Source organism: Arachis hypogaea, chromosome 1 (assembly GCF_003086295.3).
Source record: "Arachis hypogaea cultivar Tifrunner chromosome 1, arahy.Tifrunner.gnm2.J5K5, whole genome shotgun sequence".
NCBI classification, from domain to species: Eukaryota; Viridiplantae; Streptophyta; class Magnoliopsida; order Fabales; family Fabaceae; genus Arachis; species Arachis hypogaea.
This window is the reverse complement of record NC_092036.1, coordinates 26,070,486-26,085,622: the sequence shown is the minus strand read 5'-3', so window position 1 is coordinate 26,085,622 and position 15,137 is coordinate 26,070,486. Positions and strand designations below refer to the sequence as shown.

The following is a 15,137-nucleotide window of genomic DNA, read 5'->3' as shown; positions in this document are numbered from 1 at the left end:
TAGATAAACTTTTAACTTTTCAAAAAGTTATTTAAGAGCTTTTGAAGAAATTAAAAAATGTGACTTCTCCTATTTTCAAAAGTTATTTTATCACTCCTATTTAATGCACAACTTTAAAACAAGGACTTCTATAATAACTTTCCAAATACAAAATAACTTATTTAAAAGTTGTTATTAATAAAAGTCCTTATATTTTAAGCTCCTTTTTCAAAAGAATTTATTTAAGAAGTTTAGCCAAACTGGCCCTAAATTCAACACAAGATAAATCCTAAAATTTGGGTTTATCACTTCGCTTTAAGCTGCACTTTATCTTCTATTTTATCGATACATGAGAGTTTCCGCTCGTGATTTATTTTACTCATTTTCAGGCTTCTCATTTAATAGTTCCTTTCAACTTATATATATACATATATATATATATATATATATATATATATATATATATATATAAAAAATCCACCTTGCGAGTCGTACCACCTTATTATCATTGACTTATGACTCGAGTATAAGGATTTGAATATTAGTGTGTTACATTGAGTACCACTGACTAGGAAGAATAAAAAGAAGCACAGACTCAAAGAGTTCCCCAGTCAAGTGATTGTGGTGTTACTTTATCGAACAAAGTTTGAGACAAAATATTTAGAGTCACAGCTAGACTCAAGATGCAAAGAACCCAATAAAAAAAATGGGAAGCTGTCTTCAAGGTGAAAAATCTATAAAGAGACCTCCTTAATATCATCTGAATAAAATTTCTAAGTTCTAAGACTTTCAATTGTAAGCCTAGCAAGCACTATAATCCATACATGATCACACAATTCGAAGTGCACCCCACTATCACTTGATCACTTCACTCACTAAAATGTCGAAAAATTCTTCAACCCACTCTATTTTAGAAGATTCCTTTGTGCATGGTTCTTTTCTTGCTTGGGAACAAGCATGATCTTATGTTTGGTGTTGTGATGCATTCGCATCTTTAGTTGTTTTTCTTTTAGAAATTCATTCAATAAGCTAATGATTCTTGTTAGATAAGCAATGATTTCATGATTTAATGAGCATTACTTTGAGTTAGTTTAAATTCATTTTTTATAATAGAATTTAGAGGAAAGTTAGCAAAAATCATGGAGGAAGAAGAGGCTAGGAATCATCACAAAAAAGAGGCAGAAGAAGGGGGAATCAAACGCAAAGCTCTCTGGACAAATAGAGAGCTCTCTAGATAAGAAGATACCAATTCAAGATGTGCATCATACATGGGAAGCCATGTGTGCTACTTGCCAAAGCAAACAGAGGCTAAAACTTTGCCAAATGAAGACCCATGCGTTATACGCATGGCATATGACGTTATCCGCATGAAAAAAACCTCCCAGTAGCCAAATGAAGAGCCATGCCTTATATACAGGGTATATGGCGTACAATGCACTAAAATGTGCACTTACAGGGGCCAAACAAAGCCCATCCATTATACGCATGGCATTTCACGTTATACGCACAAGCCAACCAGACCCATCTGACCTCTTCTCACTCCAACGAGTATAATTTGGGCTAGAGAGGTTCAAATAAAGCAATTTTCAGCGGCCTTAGAAATCTAACATTCAGAATTTTTCAATGATATATAATAGTCTATAGTGGACATGAGTCTAAAACAGCCACACTCATGCCACAAAAAGCACTCCATGACTGCCAAGTGCCATGCATACAACGTGGGAATTTCTGCATTATACGTGAGAAACCAAACAGAGGCCAAATTCTCCAATTTGAGAGCCATCCGTTATACACATGGTATAGGCATATAATGCACCAACTTGGGCCACCTTCCAGGGCCTTGGTTCCTTCACTAATCTTTCACTAATTCTTCAACTATTCAAGCACTCAATTATTGGATAATCCAAGATCAAGTTTTAAGCCCATGATTTCAACTAAGTAAGGCACCAAGTTTTGAATTTCAATTACAAAAAAGATCATTAGCTAATTAAGAGTCATTAAGACTTAATTAATTAGATTGAATTTGATTTAGTTTCTTTTTGAATTAGTTTGAATTCTGAATTAGTTTTTTTAGGGTTAGTATAAAAAGGAAAAGAGACACACACACTCGCTTCTCTTATCTCTTCTTCACTTCCTTCAGCCGTTTTGAATTGATAATTCTAGGTTTTTCTTTACACTATGAGCAACTAATCTCCTTTCTTAAGGTTAGGAAAGCTCTGTTCGTCTCTTTATAGAGTATAAATCTAAATGTTTTACTTTATTTGAGGTTTATACTTTGATCTATTTTGCGTGATTGAGTTTTCGTTCTTCATCCCTAAGGATTTAGAATTGTTGAAAAATATTCTAACTCCATTTTGGATTCTAAATATTGTTTTGGAAAAAGTAATATTTGAACTAGCTTAAAAACTCTTCCTCACTATTTTTTTATTTAACCAGGAATAGTATTTTAAAGAGTGTGTGACACTTGGTAAGTTTCAATTGTTTGGGACTTGCTTGGATAAGTGACATAAAATTTAACCTAAAGACTATTCTTGAATCTTATATATATGAAATTAAATCAGAATTGTGCTTCACCTCTTTTCTTAAATAATAATTGACTAAGGAATTAACAGTTAATTAGATTAAAAAAAATTAAATTGTCAAGGAATTGAAATTTGATTATTTATAATTTGTCGTGATTGATCGTTGCATGCCTCAAATAAATGAACACAAGGATTGTTTTCCTAAAAAGTGAATATCTCTGAAATGTTAACATTTTCATCATTATTGTTTTCACATTCACCGCTTGCTATTCTTATTCCTTTCTGTTCATGCGTTTCATTCTTATTCGTCTGTTTCTTTGATTTATCTAATTAGAATAATTAATTAATTATTGTAATTTAATCCTTTAATTCTCGTAGAAACGATAACTCACTTACCGTGATATTACTTAATACGATTCGATGCATTTGTCGAATCGTAATTTTACAAAATTCCGCATCAACAGACTTTTTTTTTTTCAATTTTAGACATTTGATACTGCCTTTTCCTATATAATTAAGAAAGAAATTTCTTAGAATGCTCATAGTGACATATAATATATATTGAGGGAAATCTGATTCGGTTAGGGGTTGGCTGACTCCTTTTATTGACTCAATTATTGAGATCCATCCTAATAATATATCACATGATTCAGGTTCCAATTCCAATCCCAATCCCAGCAACAGGGTGGCACATATAATAATATATATATATATATATATATATATATATATATATATATATATATATATATATATATATTGTAGATTGCTTACATCTATATGTGATCTATCACATCTACTATTGCCATATACCATTTTTATATTACAGTTATTTTCAAACGTTCACATCGAACGCACGAATCATAGAATCAAAACAATTAAGACAACAAAACAGTGAAAAAAGTGTCTTTGCCAGAATAATTAAATAATGGTATATAATAATAACAATACGACAAAAGTTGTAGCTAGAGTTTTTGCAAATTAAATTCGCATCTGCTCAATGAAAAAAAAAGTAAAAGAAAAAAAAGAAAGAAAGATAGAGATCTCTTTGTTTAATATTTTTATGGCCATAGTGGGGTCCATACATAGCTAGGTGTAGTGGAGAAACTGATTATCAAAGGCTTGAACTTACTACTATAAAGAGTGAACATTGGGGACTCCCTCTTTCGCACTCAATAGGAATAGTAATAGCTCTCTAAAGAGTCACCTTTGTTTCACTACTTAGCTACACTTAATAAGTATTGCCAATTCTATTTCAGTGATTCCTACTGACTAGAGAACAAATTATTAACACTCCGATGGAATCGTCATCACCTAGCTGGTTACATGATCTGGTAAGGGAATTAATTTCATATATTTACGTTTCCATTTCCAATTTAATTTGTTCAACAAATTGATAATAATAATAATAATAATAATAATAATAATAATAATAATAATAATAATTGTTTTTCTCTAACTTCTTATTAGCAGGAAATGGAAGATGATTACAACAATTTCTTTCCGAAAGAGTACAGGATGAACAACTCGATTGATGATTATGATGAAGATTTATTTTTCGCACATGACATGGGGAATTCAATAATGTTCGAGTCACCAAGCAATAATAATAATTACTCTTCCGTTGATGAAACTAGTTTTGATGATGAGAGGCCTTCTAAGTTTCTCAAAACAAGTACCAATACTGATAATAATTCTTATTATTCATCATTATCACCAAATTTTTCTTCCCTCTCATCATCATCAATAACATCATTTCAGCCACAAATTCTGTGCTTTGACAACTCAAACTCCTCTCTCAATAATAATGATAATACCACCCAGCTTTATGATTTAGATTATACAACCTTGAACACAGAGACAAAACTAAAAGAGGTGGAAAATGGGTCATCAAAAAATCAAAACCTGGTCACAAAATCCTCATCAAAGGGTTCTAAGAGATCACCATCTAACGCTCAGGATCATATCATAGCTGAGAGGAAGAGAAGAGAGAAGATCAGCCAGAGTTTCATTGCTCTTGCAGCTCTTGTTCCTGGCCTCAAGAAGGTATTATTATTATTATTATTATTATTATTATTATTATTATTATTATTGCATTAGTTGGTTTTAATATGTTGCTACGTCAGTCTTATTATAATATTGTGTTTAAGAAATGTTTAAGAATATACCAAAAAAAGAATGAGAGAGAAAATATAAATATGACAGAAAAAATATATCTTTATTTTTATTCTCCAAATTCCAATTATTTTGAAGATACACGACAATAAAGATAAACTTCATGTTAAAGGAAAGACATTTTCACTATCTTATTTACTAAGTAAAAAAAAAATCTCAGTCTCTTTATATTTATTGATAACTTAATAAGTAATAATAATATGTCTATTATTTATTCATCTTTTTATTTATCATATATTTATAAAATAATAAGTATAAAATTAATTAAATAGAAATAGTAAAAGGTACCTTTTACTATATATATATATGGGCAAAAAACCATTATAAGCCAATACTATGTAGAGTTAACGTATATAAGCCAAACAGAAAATGGTTTCAGTAATGCGCCAGGTCATATATTAATATAATTCGAACCCATGTGGTTCGAACTGCATGTGGTAGTAATTTGAACCGGATCAGTTCGAATTACAAGTTGGTTGTTGTTAATAAATCGAACCAAGTTGGTTCGAACCATGAATGCACGTAATTCGAACTTACGTGGTTTGAATTATAGAGAGAGCATCCAGCCTTAGTAATTCGAACCAGACTGGTTCAAATTAGACAAACCATAATTCGAACCAGGCCGGTTCGAATTAGTGGGAGAGAGAGTTCTATATAACCGGTCTAAACGTGAGTTGGTCTCATTAGAGTGAGTAAAATGGCTACATAGGGAAGCCATCTGATGTGTATGCGGTTGCCAGACTTGTCCCCAAACAGCTGCGTACCCAACAACATCATGATGTACGCACGGGCATATCGCCGCACAGTCTCGTCATCTGCTCCATCAGGGCACTCACCAAAAGTCTCCTGAAACTAGCTGCAGTTTACTGCGTACTTCTGAACCTGGCTGGGAGGAGGTACCACTCCAAGTAGCTCCTGGAACCACACCCAGGCTGGACGGCCACCCTGGATGTATAAATGAAACTCTAATAAGCAGCCTCTCACGTAACACCCGTCCACTGGCAACCCCAACTGGTATGCCACGTCCTGAAGTGTGATCGTGCACTCTCCGAACGGCATATGGAAGGTGTGCGTCTCCGGACACCATCGCTCGACAAATGCATTGACAAGGGCCTCGTCTAACCGGAACCATCTATCGTTCAGCCTTGCAAGATGGTATAGACCTTCCATCTGCAAGTACGGAACATATCTGTCATCTAGTCGCATGCCCTGCTGCCGCCGCATGCTCCTGATGCATCGCTGGAGCTGCACATGACATTCACTACATTGTTATAACCGGATTCATAACCAATGACAAACATAACAAAATCGATAACTCACCAACAAAACATCATACTAAATAAGACCGCATAAAAAACGATGAAGGAGAACCACATGCAAAACAACTACCATTGATCACGCAACTAAACCACTACAATAAAACAGCTTAACTAGAACCGCTAACATAAAATAGCATAAGTAAAACCATTAACATAAAACAGCATAAGTGAAACCATTAACATAAAACAACTAACACAAAACAACTAACACAAACCACTAACATAAAACAGCTAACATAAACCACCAACATAAAACAGCTAACATAAAACAACTAACACAAAACAACTAACACAAACCATTAACATAAAACAGCTAACATAAACCACCAACTTAAAAACAGCTAACATTAAACAACTAACACAAAACAACTAACACAAACCAGCAACATAAAACAGCTAACATAAATCACCATCTTAAAAACAGCTAACATAAAACAACTAACACAAAACAACTAACACAAACCACTAACATAAAACAGCTAACATAAACCACCAACTTAAAAACAGCTAACATAAAACAACTAACACAAACCACTAACATAAAACAACTAACATTAAACCACCAACTAAACCACCAACTAAACCGCCAACTAAACCACCAACATAAAACAACCAACATAAAACCACCAACATAAAACAACCAACATAAAGAACCACCATAAACCGCTACCATAAACCACTAATAGAAACCACATACATAAACCACCAACTAAAGCACCGTCTAACATGAACCACCACCAAAACCACATGCAAAACCACTAACTCACAAATACCACTACCACGAAGTTATATCTGTACTAACCTCCTCGTTAATGACCTCGGCTATATGAGCGACTCCGTCCAAGCGATATAACCATGTCGGATTGTCCCCCATTCAGCAGAGTATTCCGTTCAGGTCTTCCTCGAAGAGAATCTGGATCGTTTTCTCTAGGATTTGGTGGGGTAGGGGAAGGGAAGAATGGTTCGAATGAGGCTGATTCGAACCCCTTATATAGCCGATTCAAGAGTAATTCGAACTAGGTTGGTTCGAATTACCTCTCCTTAAATCGAACAGGGTTGGTTCGAATTACATGCAACGCATTCCAAGGTGTAGCTCGAACTAGCATGGTTCGAATTATGTGCATTATGAGTTCGAACCACCTTGGTTCGAATTATGCTCAAGCAATTATGTCCCTATTTCGAACTAAGTTGGTTCGATTTATTGGGTTATGTAGTTCGAACCACTCTGGTTCGAATTATATATAAATATCCCTTGGCTTATTGCTGAAACAATTTTCGTTTTGGCTTATTTACGTAGCTTGATTCTAGTGCTGGCTTATTATAGTATTTTGCCCTATATATAATGAGAATATGAGAGAGATTGATGTCTAAATTTTTCTTTTTTTATAATATCTTTTATTATATATAATATATAAAAAAGATTTTTTTGTATATATCAAAGATTTAAATCCAAAATTTTTTAGTTATTTTTACCATTTTTGCATATATTTAATTAATAACAAAACTGAATCGATAGTACATATTAATATACTAGTCTACATATTAAAAGACATTTCAAAAACGTGGTACATTGAATATTTTCAATCCCTAAATATTCTCATATAGTCTTTTTTATGGCTGTGTTTAATAGAAGTGTATTTATATATATTTTTTGGATGTGCCTCTTTATACATATATTTAAAATATAATAATTAATTATTATTGGTAATAAGTTAGCAAATAATATATTAGTATTATATACTTAATTTTTATTTATGTTTATATTCATAGGCTGAAATAAGAGAAATTATTATTATTATGCATGTTAATGGATCAGGTGAATAATATTTTTACAAGAGAAATGCTCAAGTTAAGCTAAGAACCATTAAAATTTATGTTTTTTTTTTGTGATATTTTTAGTTATTAACTTAATTTATTTAGTCTCATAATTCAATAACATATTTTTAACTTATATTTTTAAATATTAATAACTAATTAATAACAAAAATTAATAAATTTTAATAATATTCTAATATTTTTTTATAATTAAAAAAAATTCGTGTATGATAAAATTATATAATATAAAAATAAAAAACATTATGCATATATAATATTTAAATGAGATAAAAATTAAAATCTTAATATGTTTTTATCATATCGTGACACAGTCAACGTCTATAATTTTTTATATATTTTACAATCCTGTATAAAATTATATATTTGTATCTTTGATTTATAATTAATTAACAGTTAATAACTAATATACGTATTTTGACAATACAGATAGACAAAGTTACTGTGTTAGAGAATGCAATCAAGTACGTGAAGGATCTCAAAATTCGTCTTACAACACTAGAACAAGAAAATAATGAAAAAATAAAGGAAATAGTAGAAGAGCCTTCTGTGATTGTTCTTAACAAAAGGTCACCACATGATAATGAGAGTGACGATGAGAGCGTTATTGTTGATAATACTTCTAATCATGATTCTTCTTCACTTCTCCATCATGTGGAAGCAAGAGTATCAGGGCAACATGTTTTGATTCGGATTCAGTGTCAAAAGCATAAGGGTATTTTGGTCAAATTACTTTCTGAGATTCAAGGACATAACCTGCTTGTTTTAAATAGTAGTGCGTTGCCTTTTGGAGATTCGGTTCTTGATATAACTATCATTACTCGGGTATAGAACTTTTATCCTACTGCCCTACACAATGCTTTCTTTTATTCTTTTTGCATATATATCAAACAATACTAATTTTTTTAGTTAATAATTTTTTTAGTTAATATATTTAATTTTAAATTATAAATTATACATTATAAATTTTTAAATAATAAAAGTTTTTAAAATTAAAAGGTTTAACTAATATTAACTAAGTAAAATTAAAGGTTAATTTTTATATTTTTTCTTTGTCAAAATGGCTTAAACTTAATTCAAATACACACATAGATAAACTCTAAAGAGTAATATCTTACTTTAAAGTTCAAATAATTTTCAATCTCACACTTTAATTTTTAAAAACTTTTTATACTAAATAAGTTTCTATTTTTTATTTTATTAGATAAATGGATTTTAGATTTTACTAAAAAATTTAGGCAAATTAATTTTTACATTATTTAATACAAATATAAAAGTTTTTTTTCATAATTTTAAAATTATTAAGTCAATTCCTCTATATAAATAATAAACAATTTGATATATGAAATGATTTGTCTATAAAATAAAATTGATGTTACTTGATAGAAAAGCTCCTACTCACCTTAACTTACTATGCAGCTCATGTAGTTAAGTATAGCTGCTCTCATACCTGCACAATTGGTATGACTAAATTATATAAATAGTGGTTACTAAGTTAGTTATCAATTGTTGTTAGTAGGAAGCCACGTAGGATTAGTTAGTTAGAATAGTTTAGTTACTCTTCACTAGTATAAAAGGACTTTGCCCTCATTAGTATGGTTTGAGGTCTTTCACTGCAATTGAGTATTAATCAATTCCATTCTTTCTCCCAATTCTCTCTCTGTTTGGTTTGTGTTCTCGATGCTTCATCCACCACATTTTATCATGGTACGGTGAGCGTGGAGCTTGCTGAGTGCACTTGAGATTGGGATCGAAGAAGGAGTTCAATATTTCAGACGTGAATATCACAAACGCAAATTCTGAAAATACAAAGCATACAGTGAATGGATCTAGTTCATGACACTATGGGAACGAATCCACAAATACGATCTCCATTAGAGAACCTTGATTTGCACAAAATTTTTGCATCCTTTAGTCAATTTTTTGCCATTCATGCTCACGTCAGTAGGAGTAGTGGAGGATTCAATCAAGATCCTTAAAGTCACGTTTTCTTGCATCCATCTGAAATCTAGGTATTAAAATTACAAATGTTATTTTCAATGGAAAGAATTATGGAGATTGGAGTAGATCTATGGTTAGAGCTCTGAGATCTAACAATAAAATAAAATTCATTGATGGTACTTTGCCTAGACTTGAGATACACGATCCCTCCTATGAATCCTAGGATGAACGTTGCAATACCTACGTAATTGCATGAATAAACCTTAGTCTGAATTATGATATTATTCAAAGTGTAAGCTGGAACAATGTAGCATCAAATCTCTAGGAAGAGTTAAGGCATAGGTACTACCAGGGAGATAAATTTCGAGTAGCTGGATTACAAGAAGAGCTATATGCTCTTAAATAAGGAGATATCACTGTGACTGAATATTTTACCGAATATTGGGGATCTAAAGTTTTTTTCTTGGACTCGAGGTGACCGAATCAGATAAGGGAATTGCACTATATCAAAGGAAATATGTAATTGACATGCTCACCGATTTTGGCTTTATTGATTGTAAGCCAATCTCTACCTACATGGATTATATTGAAAAATTGGGCCAAGATAGTGGCACATTACTCCTGAATGCTACAAGTTATCGCAAATTGGTTGGGAAGCTGCTATATATACTTGACAAATCCTCGTCCAGACATTAGTTATGCAATAAGTAGACTTTGTGAGTTTTTTGACAGTCCTAGAGACATTCATTTTCGTGAAGCTCATACGACTCTACTGTACCTAAAGTCTGCTCCAGCATAGGGCCTTTTCTTCCCTACCTCCTTTGATCTGTGCATCATTGGTTTTTCCGATTTGGAATAGGTTGCATGTCTAGATACTAGGCGCTCCACTTTAGCTTACTATTTTTATCTTGTCTCATCTTTGATTTATTGAAAGTATAAAAATAAGCAAAGTATTATTTCGTATAGTTTATCTAAAGCCGAGTATCGTGTCTTGACTACAGTAACTAAGGAAGCTATTTGGTTGGGATATATTATGAAGGATATGGGGATGCCACTGACAAAGCTAATTAGCATTTTTTGTAATAATTTTTTATTGCTTCAAATCCTGTGTTTCATTAAAAGACTAAGCATATTGAAGTTGATTGCCATGTGATTAGAGACAAGTTTATAGAAGGATACATCCATTTGCTGTTGATTTCTACATCTGATCAAATTGTGGCCTCCTCACCAAAACTCTGCCTCTAGCGACCTTCTCCCCCCTTCATCGCAAGTTGGGACTGTTAAACATCTACACTCCCGACTTAAGAAAGAGTGTTACTTGAAGGAAGCCCTTACTCACCTTAACTTACTATGGAGCTCGTGTAGCTAAGTATAGTTCTCATGCCTCTCACAATTAGTGTGACTAAATTATGTACCTGATGGTTACTAAGTTAGTTATCAATTGTTATTAGTAGGAAGCCACGTAAGATTAGTTAATTAGAATAGTTTAGTTACTCCTTACTTATATAAAATGACTCTATCCTTATTAGTATAGTTTAAGGTCTTTTACTTTAATTGAGTATTAATTAATCCTATTTCTTCTCCCAGTTTTCTCTCTATTTGCTTTGTACTCACAGTCCTTCATCCACTATATTTCATTAATTTAAAAATTAATTTGATATTAATTAAAATTTGTTGAAAAGAAAATATCTGATTTAAAAAAAAGATTGATTGGAGGTATTAGTTACTCTAAAATAAAATAAAAGAAAAATATTATCCATCAATAAATACATTATAAGTCTTATATTTAATTATTTACTGTTACGGCATCATTAAGATTTCTCAAAAAAGAAAAAAAAAACAATGGGATAAAAATTTAAAGAAGGGAAACTGTAGCTAGTATCCTATCAAAATATGATATAACCCGACAAAATAAATTTATAAAATGACTCCATACATAGTTGGTCTAATTGAATTTTTTCTTTTTGAAACAAAAAAATAATATATCTGCCACTTTAATGTTTCTGATAAGCGTATTTTATGTTAAAATTAAATAACATATCTTTTCTGTTTGATTCGTTCTCTCTGTCTTTTTATCATGACTTTTTTATTAATTATTTAACTTGTGAATTTCATGGTATTTATTATGACTATAATTAGTATAATAGTTGTATTTGAACATATAAAAACAAACTAACAATATATGTTTTAATTTGCAGATGGGCGAAGGGTACAATTTGACCGTTAAGGAACTTGTCAAGAGCATACGCGTGGAAACATTGAAGTTCATCTTGTCATAATTCATAACTCAACTCATAAACAATAATGAGCAAATAGTTATTGTGAGTTGCCTTCACACATTAATAATGGAAGGAAGGTGAAGTCTGTATCAAATAGAGATTTTGTCTATAATATATTATCTATTATTGATGGGTGGCTTGCATGAGCCTTATTACAAAAAATGTATTTGTATATGTATATTATTCGAGCAGAAGAAGAATGGAGCTCGAGTTTATGTGACATTGTTCTTCCTTTGTTTTTCCTTAGTGAGTCTATTTGCAAATAATAAGGGAAAATATGAATTAATACAATTTGTGGAGAGACTTAATTGAAGCTAACAATGTTTTTCAATGAAGGGATATATATATATATAGGTCATACTAGTAAGAAGTTTATTAAAGGGATAATAATGTAGTTAAAACAGTAACTATAAGTAGGTACATGAATAAATTATGATTATAGAGATAATTATTCAGTATTGTTACACATCTAAATTTTTTGGGTAACTAAATTTAATTAAGTTTGTCTAAACTCAATAAAAACCAATTTTATTAGTAAGAGATTAAGAGTGTATTTACACACTCTAACTCTCCATTAACATAAACGTTCGTATCCTCCGTTCCTTCTTCTTCTTCTTCACGTTTCTTTCTTCTTCTTCTTTTGTGTTTTTTCCACATCGTCGTTCTTTTATTGTTACTGATGGTGCTGTATTTTTTTTCTCCTCCTCTTTCTGGTAATTTTGCAGCATTATCTGTTTTTTTCTTTGTTTGATTTTTTTTATTTTTATTTTTTTTAAGAGCATAAAACAAGAAGGATTATAAGATAGTAAAATAAGAAGGACAAGTTGAACAAGAAAAGAAGAAGAAGAAGAAGAAGAAGAAGAAGAAGAAGAAGAAGATGATGATGATGATGATGATGATGATGATGATGATGATGATGATGATGATGATGATGATGATGATGATGATGATGATGATGATGATGATGAGGAGGAGGAGGAGGAGGAGGAGTTTTGAGTGCATAATTTATCAAAAAAATAGTTCCGAAACTTTTTAATCGTGACATAGAAATTTCTTAATTTTGATATCGAAATTTCTTTACCGTAACACAAGTTCTTGTTAAGAGTGTAACACCCTAATATTCAAATTCTTATGCTCGAGTCAATAGTCAATGATAAGGTGGTACGACTCTCGAGTGGGATTTTTAATATATAATTACAAAAAAATGAAAGGAGTATTAAACAAGAAGGCTGAAAAGAGTAAAAATAAAATTGCGAAGTCGTATCACTCGCGCGTCGACAACCAAAAGATGAAGCGTGAAGTCGAAAGCGTTATAAGGATAAAGTCATAAAGGAGAATAAGAAAATGACAGAAGGTATATATATATATATATATATATATATATATATGTATATATATATATATATATATATATATATATATATATATATATATATATAGCATAAGTAGACATAAGTAGATAGCCACTAGACGCGACCCGCGAAGTTTAGGCCGGCTAGGGTATAGGATATAAGTAGTTGACATCAATAACTCCTAGTCTCTCCCAAACGATACATAAAGGCCTCTATAGGCAAATTTTGAAAAGAGTTCAATACATAATATAAGCTTTTCAAAATAAAGGTGGAGAAATTCTAAGCAAAATATAAAGTAGAGAATATAAAGATCTTCGCCGTCTTTTAGACGAATCATAGCTCACTGCTAAGCACCTGGACTTGCATCTGAAAAATAAGAGATATATATACGGAATGAGAACCCCCGACCCATGGGTTCTCAGTATGGTAAAAGTGTCAAATAAATACAATGCATTGTAATAAAAATGCACTTAGCATCCTAAACTTCCTTTCACCCAATATTCATCCAATGTTCTCGCTAATCCAAAAATAGGCAACTGTCATAAGGGGATGCTAAATCCAATTCATGTTCCTCATGCTTTCCAACTTTCTAACTCTTCGAGAATTCACAATTAGAATTATAAACGAAACCATCCTTAGTTATTCTATCTCAGTAATTCTATATCATTACTTCATTTTCTCGCCTGGAGCAAGTGAAATCACTTCACTGCGTCTACCCAAGAAGATCAAATTATCTCATTTAATAATCGTCATAATTATTCAATCTCATCATCAACTCATCTCATCAAGAACAGCCCTCAGTGTCAACGGGCACCAGCGTGAGGGACCTCTCAGTTGTACAAATACAAGCAATACAGGCAAGTAATACACAATAAAGGTACAAGTAGAACAATTGGCACATAATCAGGTAACATAACATATACGATATAGCAATCCAAAATAAATAGGCAAATCCAAACAATTCAAACCTATGCAAATGATGTATGCCTGCCCTGTGGCTGATGATATCATCTGTCGGTTACAAAGCCAACCCGACATGTCCTGGTAGCTAACCATTGGACAGAAACACCCATCGTAGAGCACGTATGTTTGAGCTACAACCCCCTTGCTACTACCCGCTCAACCCAGAGCTAGTGGAACAACCACTACTGCGGCTACTACCCACGCGGGTGTTTAAAAGCTCAACTTGGAGCGAGAAGAATCATCATTACTGCCGCTACTACCCAGGCGTCACAATTTCTGTCCTGGAGTAAGTGGGACGAACCACAATCCTTGCTACTGCCCAGGATCTCAAAACATACATTCATTCAGTTTAAAATCAATTATCATTGTTATCAAATCTTAGACATTAACCTGGAGCAAGAGAGATGAACCACCACCCTTGCTACTACCTAGGTATAAAAAATACACATTCATTCATAATCACCCTTCATTATTACCAATTCTAAGACAATGACTCGGAGCAAGTGGGATGAACCACGACCCTTTGCTACTACCCGGGCACAGTCTCTCTCTCTATTGCGCCTTATTACCATTAGAGGGAATTCGTGGCCTATCACCATTAGAGGGTATCGGTGCCCTGTCACCCTTACAACCAGAGAGAAAACACAAGCATATTCACATTCAACATTTTCCATCATTATTCATTTACCACATTCATTCATTAATCATATATGCATCTCCGGCATACGCGCCACATGTTCAAGCTTCCTCAATCAATCATAATCATTTAATCAT

The 15,137-nt window shown here is 32.2% G+C and overlaps 1 protein-coding gene across 2 annotated transcripts; it reads left to right on the top strand.

Annotated features, from left to right (window-relative positions):
• The first annotated feature begins 3,657 nt into the window (after window positions 1–3,657).
• LOC112801016 (transcription factor NAI1) lies at window positions 3,658–12,369 on the top strand. Of its 2 annotated transcripts, none has more exons than XM_025843525.3 (4): window positions 3,658–3,835; window positions 3,975–4,547; window positions 8,258–8,653; window positions 11,968–12,369. In XM_025843525.3, exons 1-4 carry the CDS (start codon window positions 3,800–3,802, stop codon window positions 12,046–12,048), a joined length of 1,086 nt encoding a protein of 361 aa, XP_025699310.1. In that variant the 5' UTR covers window positions 3,658–3,799; the 3' UTR covers window positions 12,049–12,369. The 2 variants fall into 2 exon arrangements, with proteins under 2 accessions (XP_025699310.1, XP_025699301.1); XM_025843516.3 differs by having other exon boundaries at window positions 3,972–4,547; window positions 11,968–12,268.
• The last annotated feature ends 2,768 nt before the right edge of the window (window positions 12,370–15,137 follow it).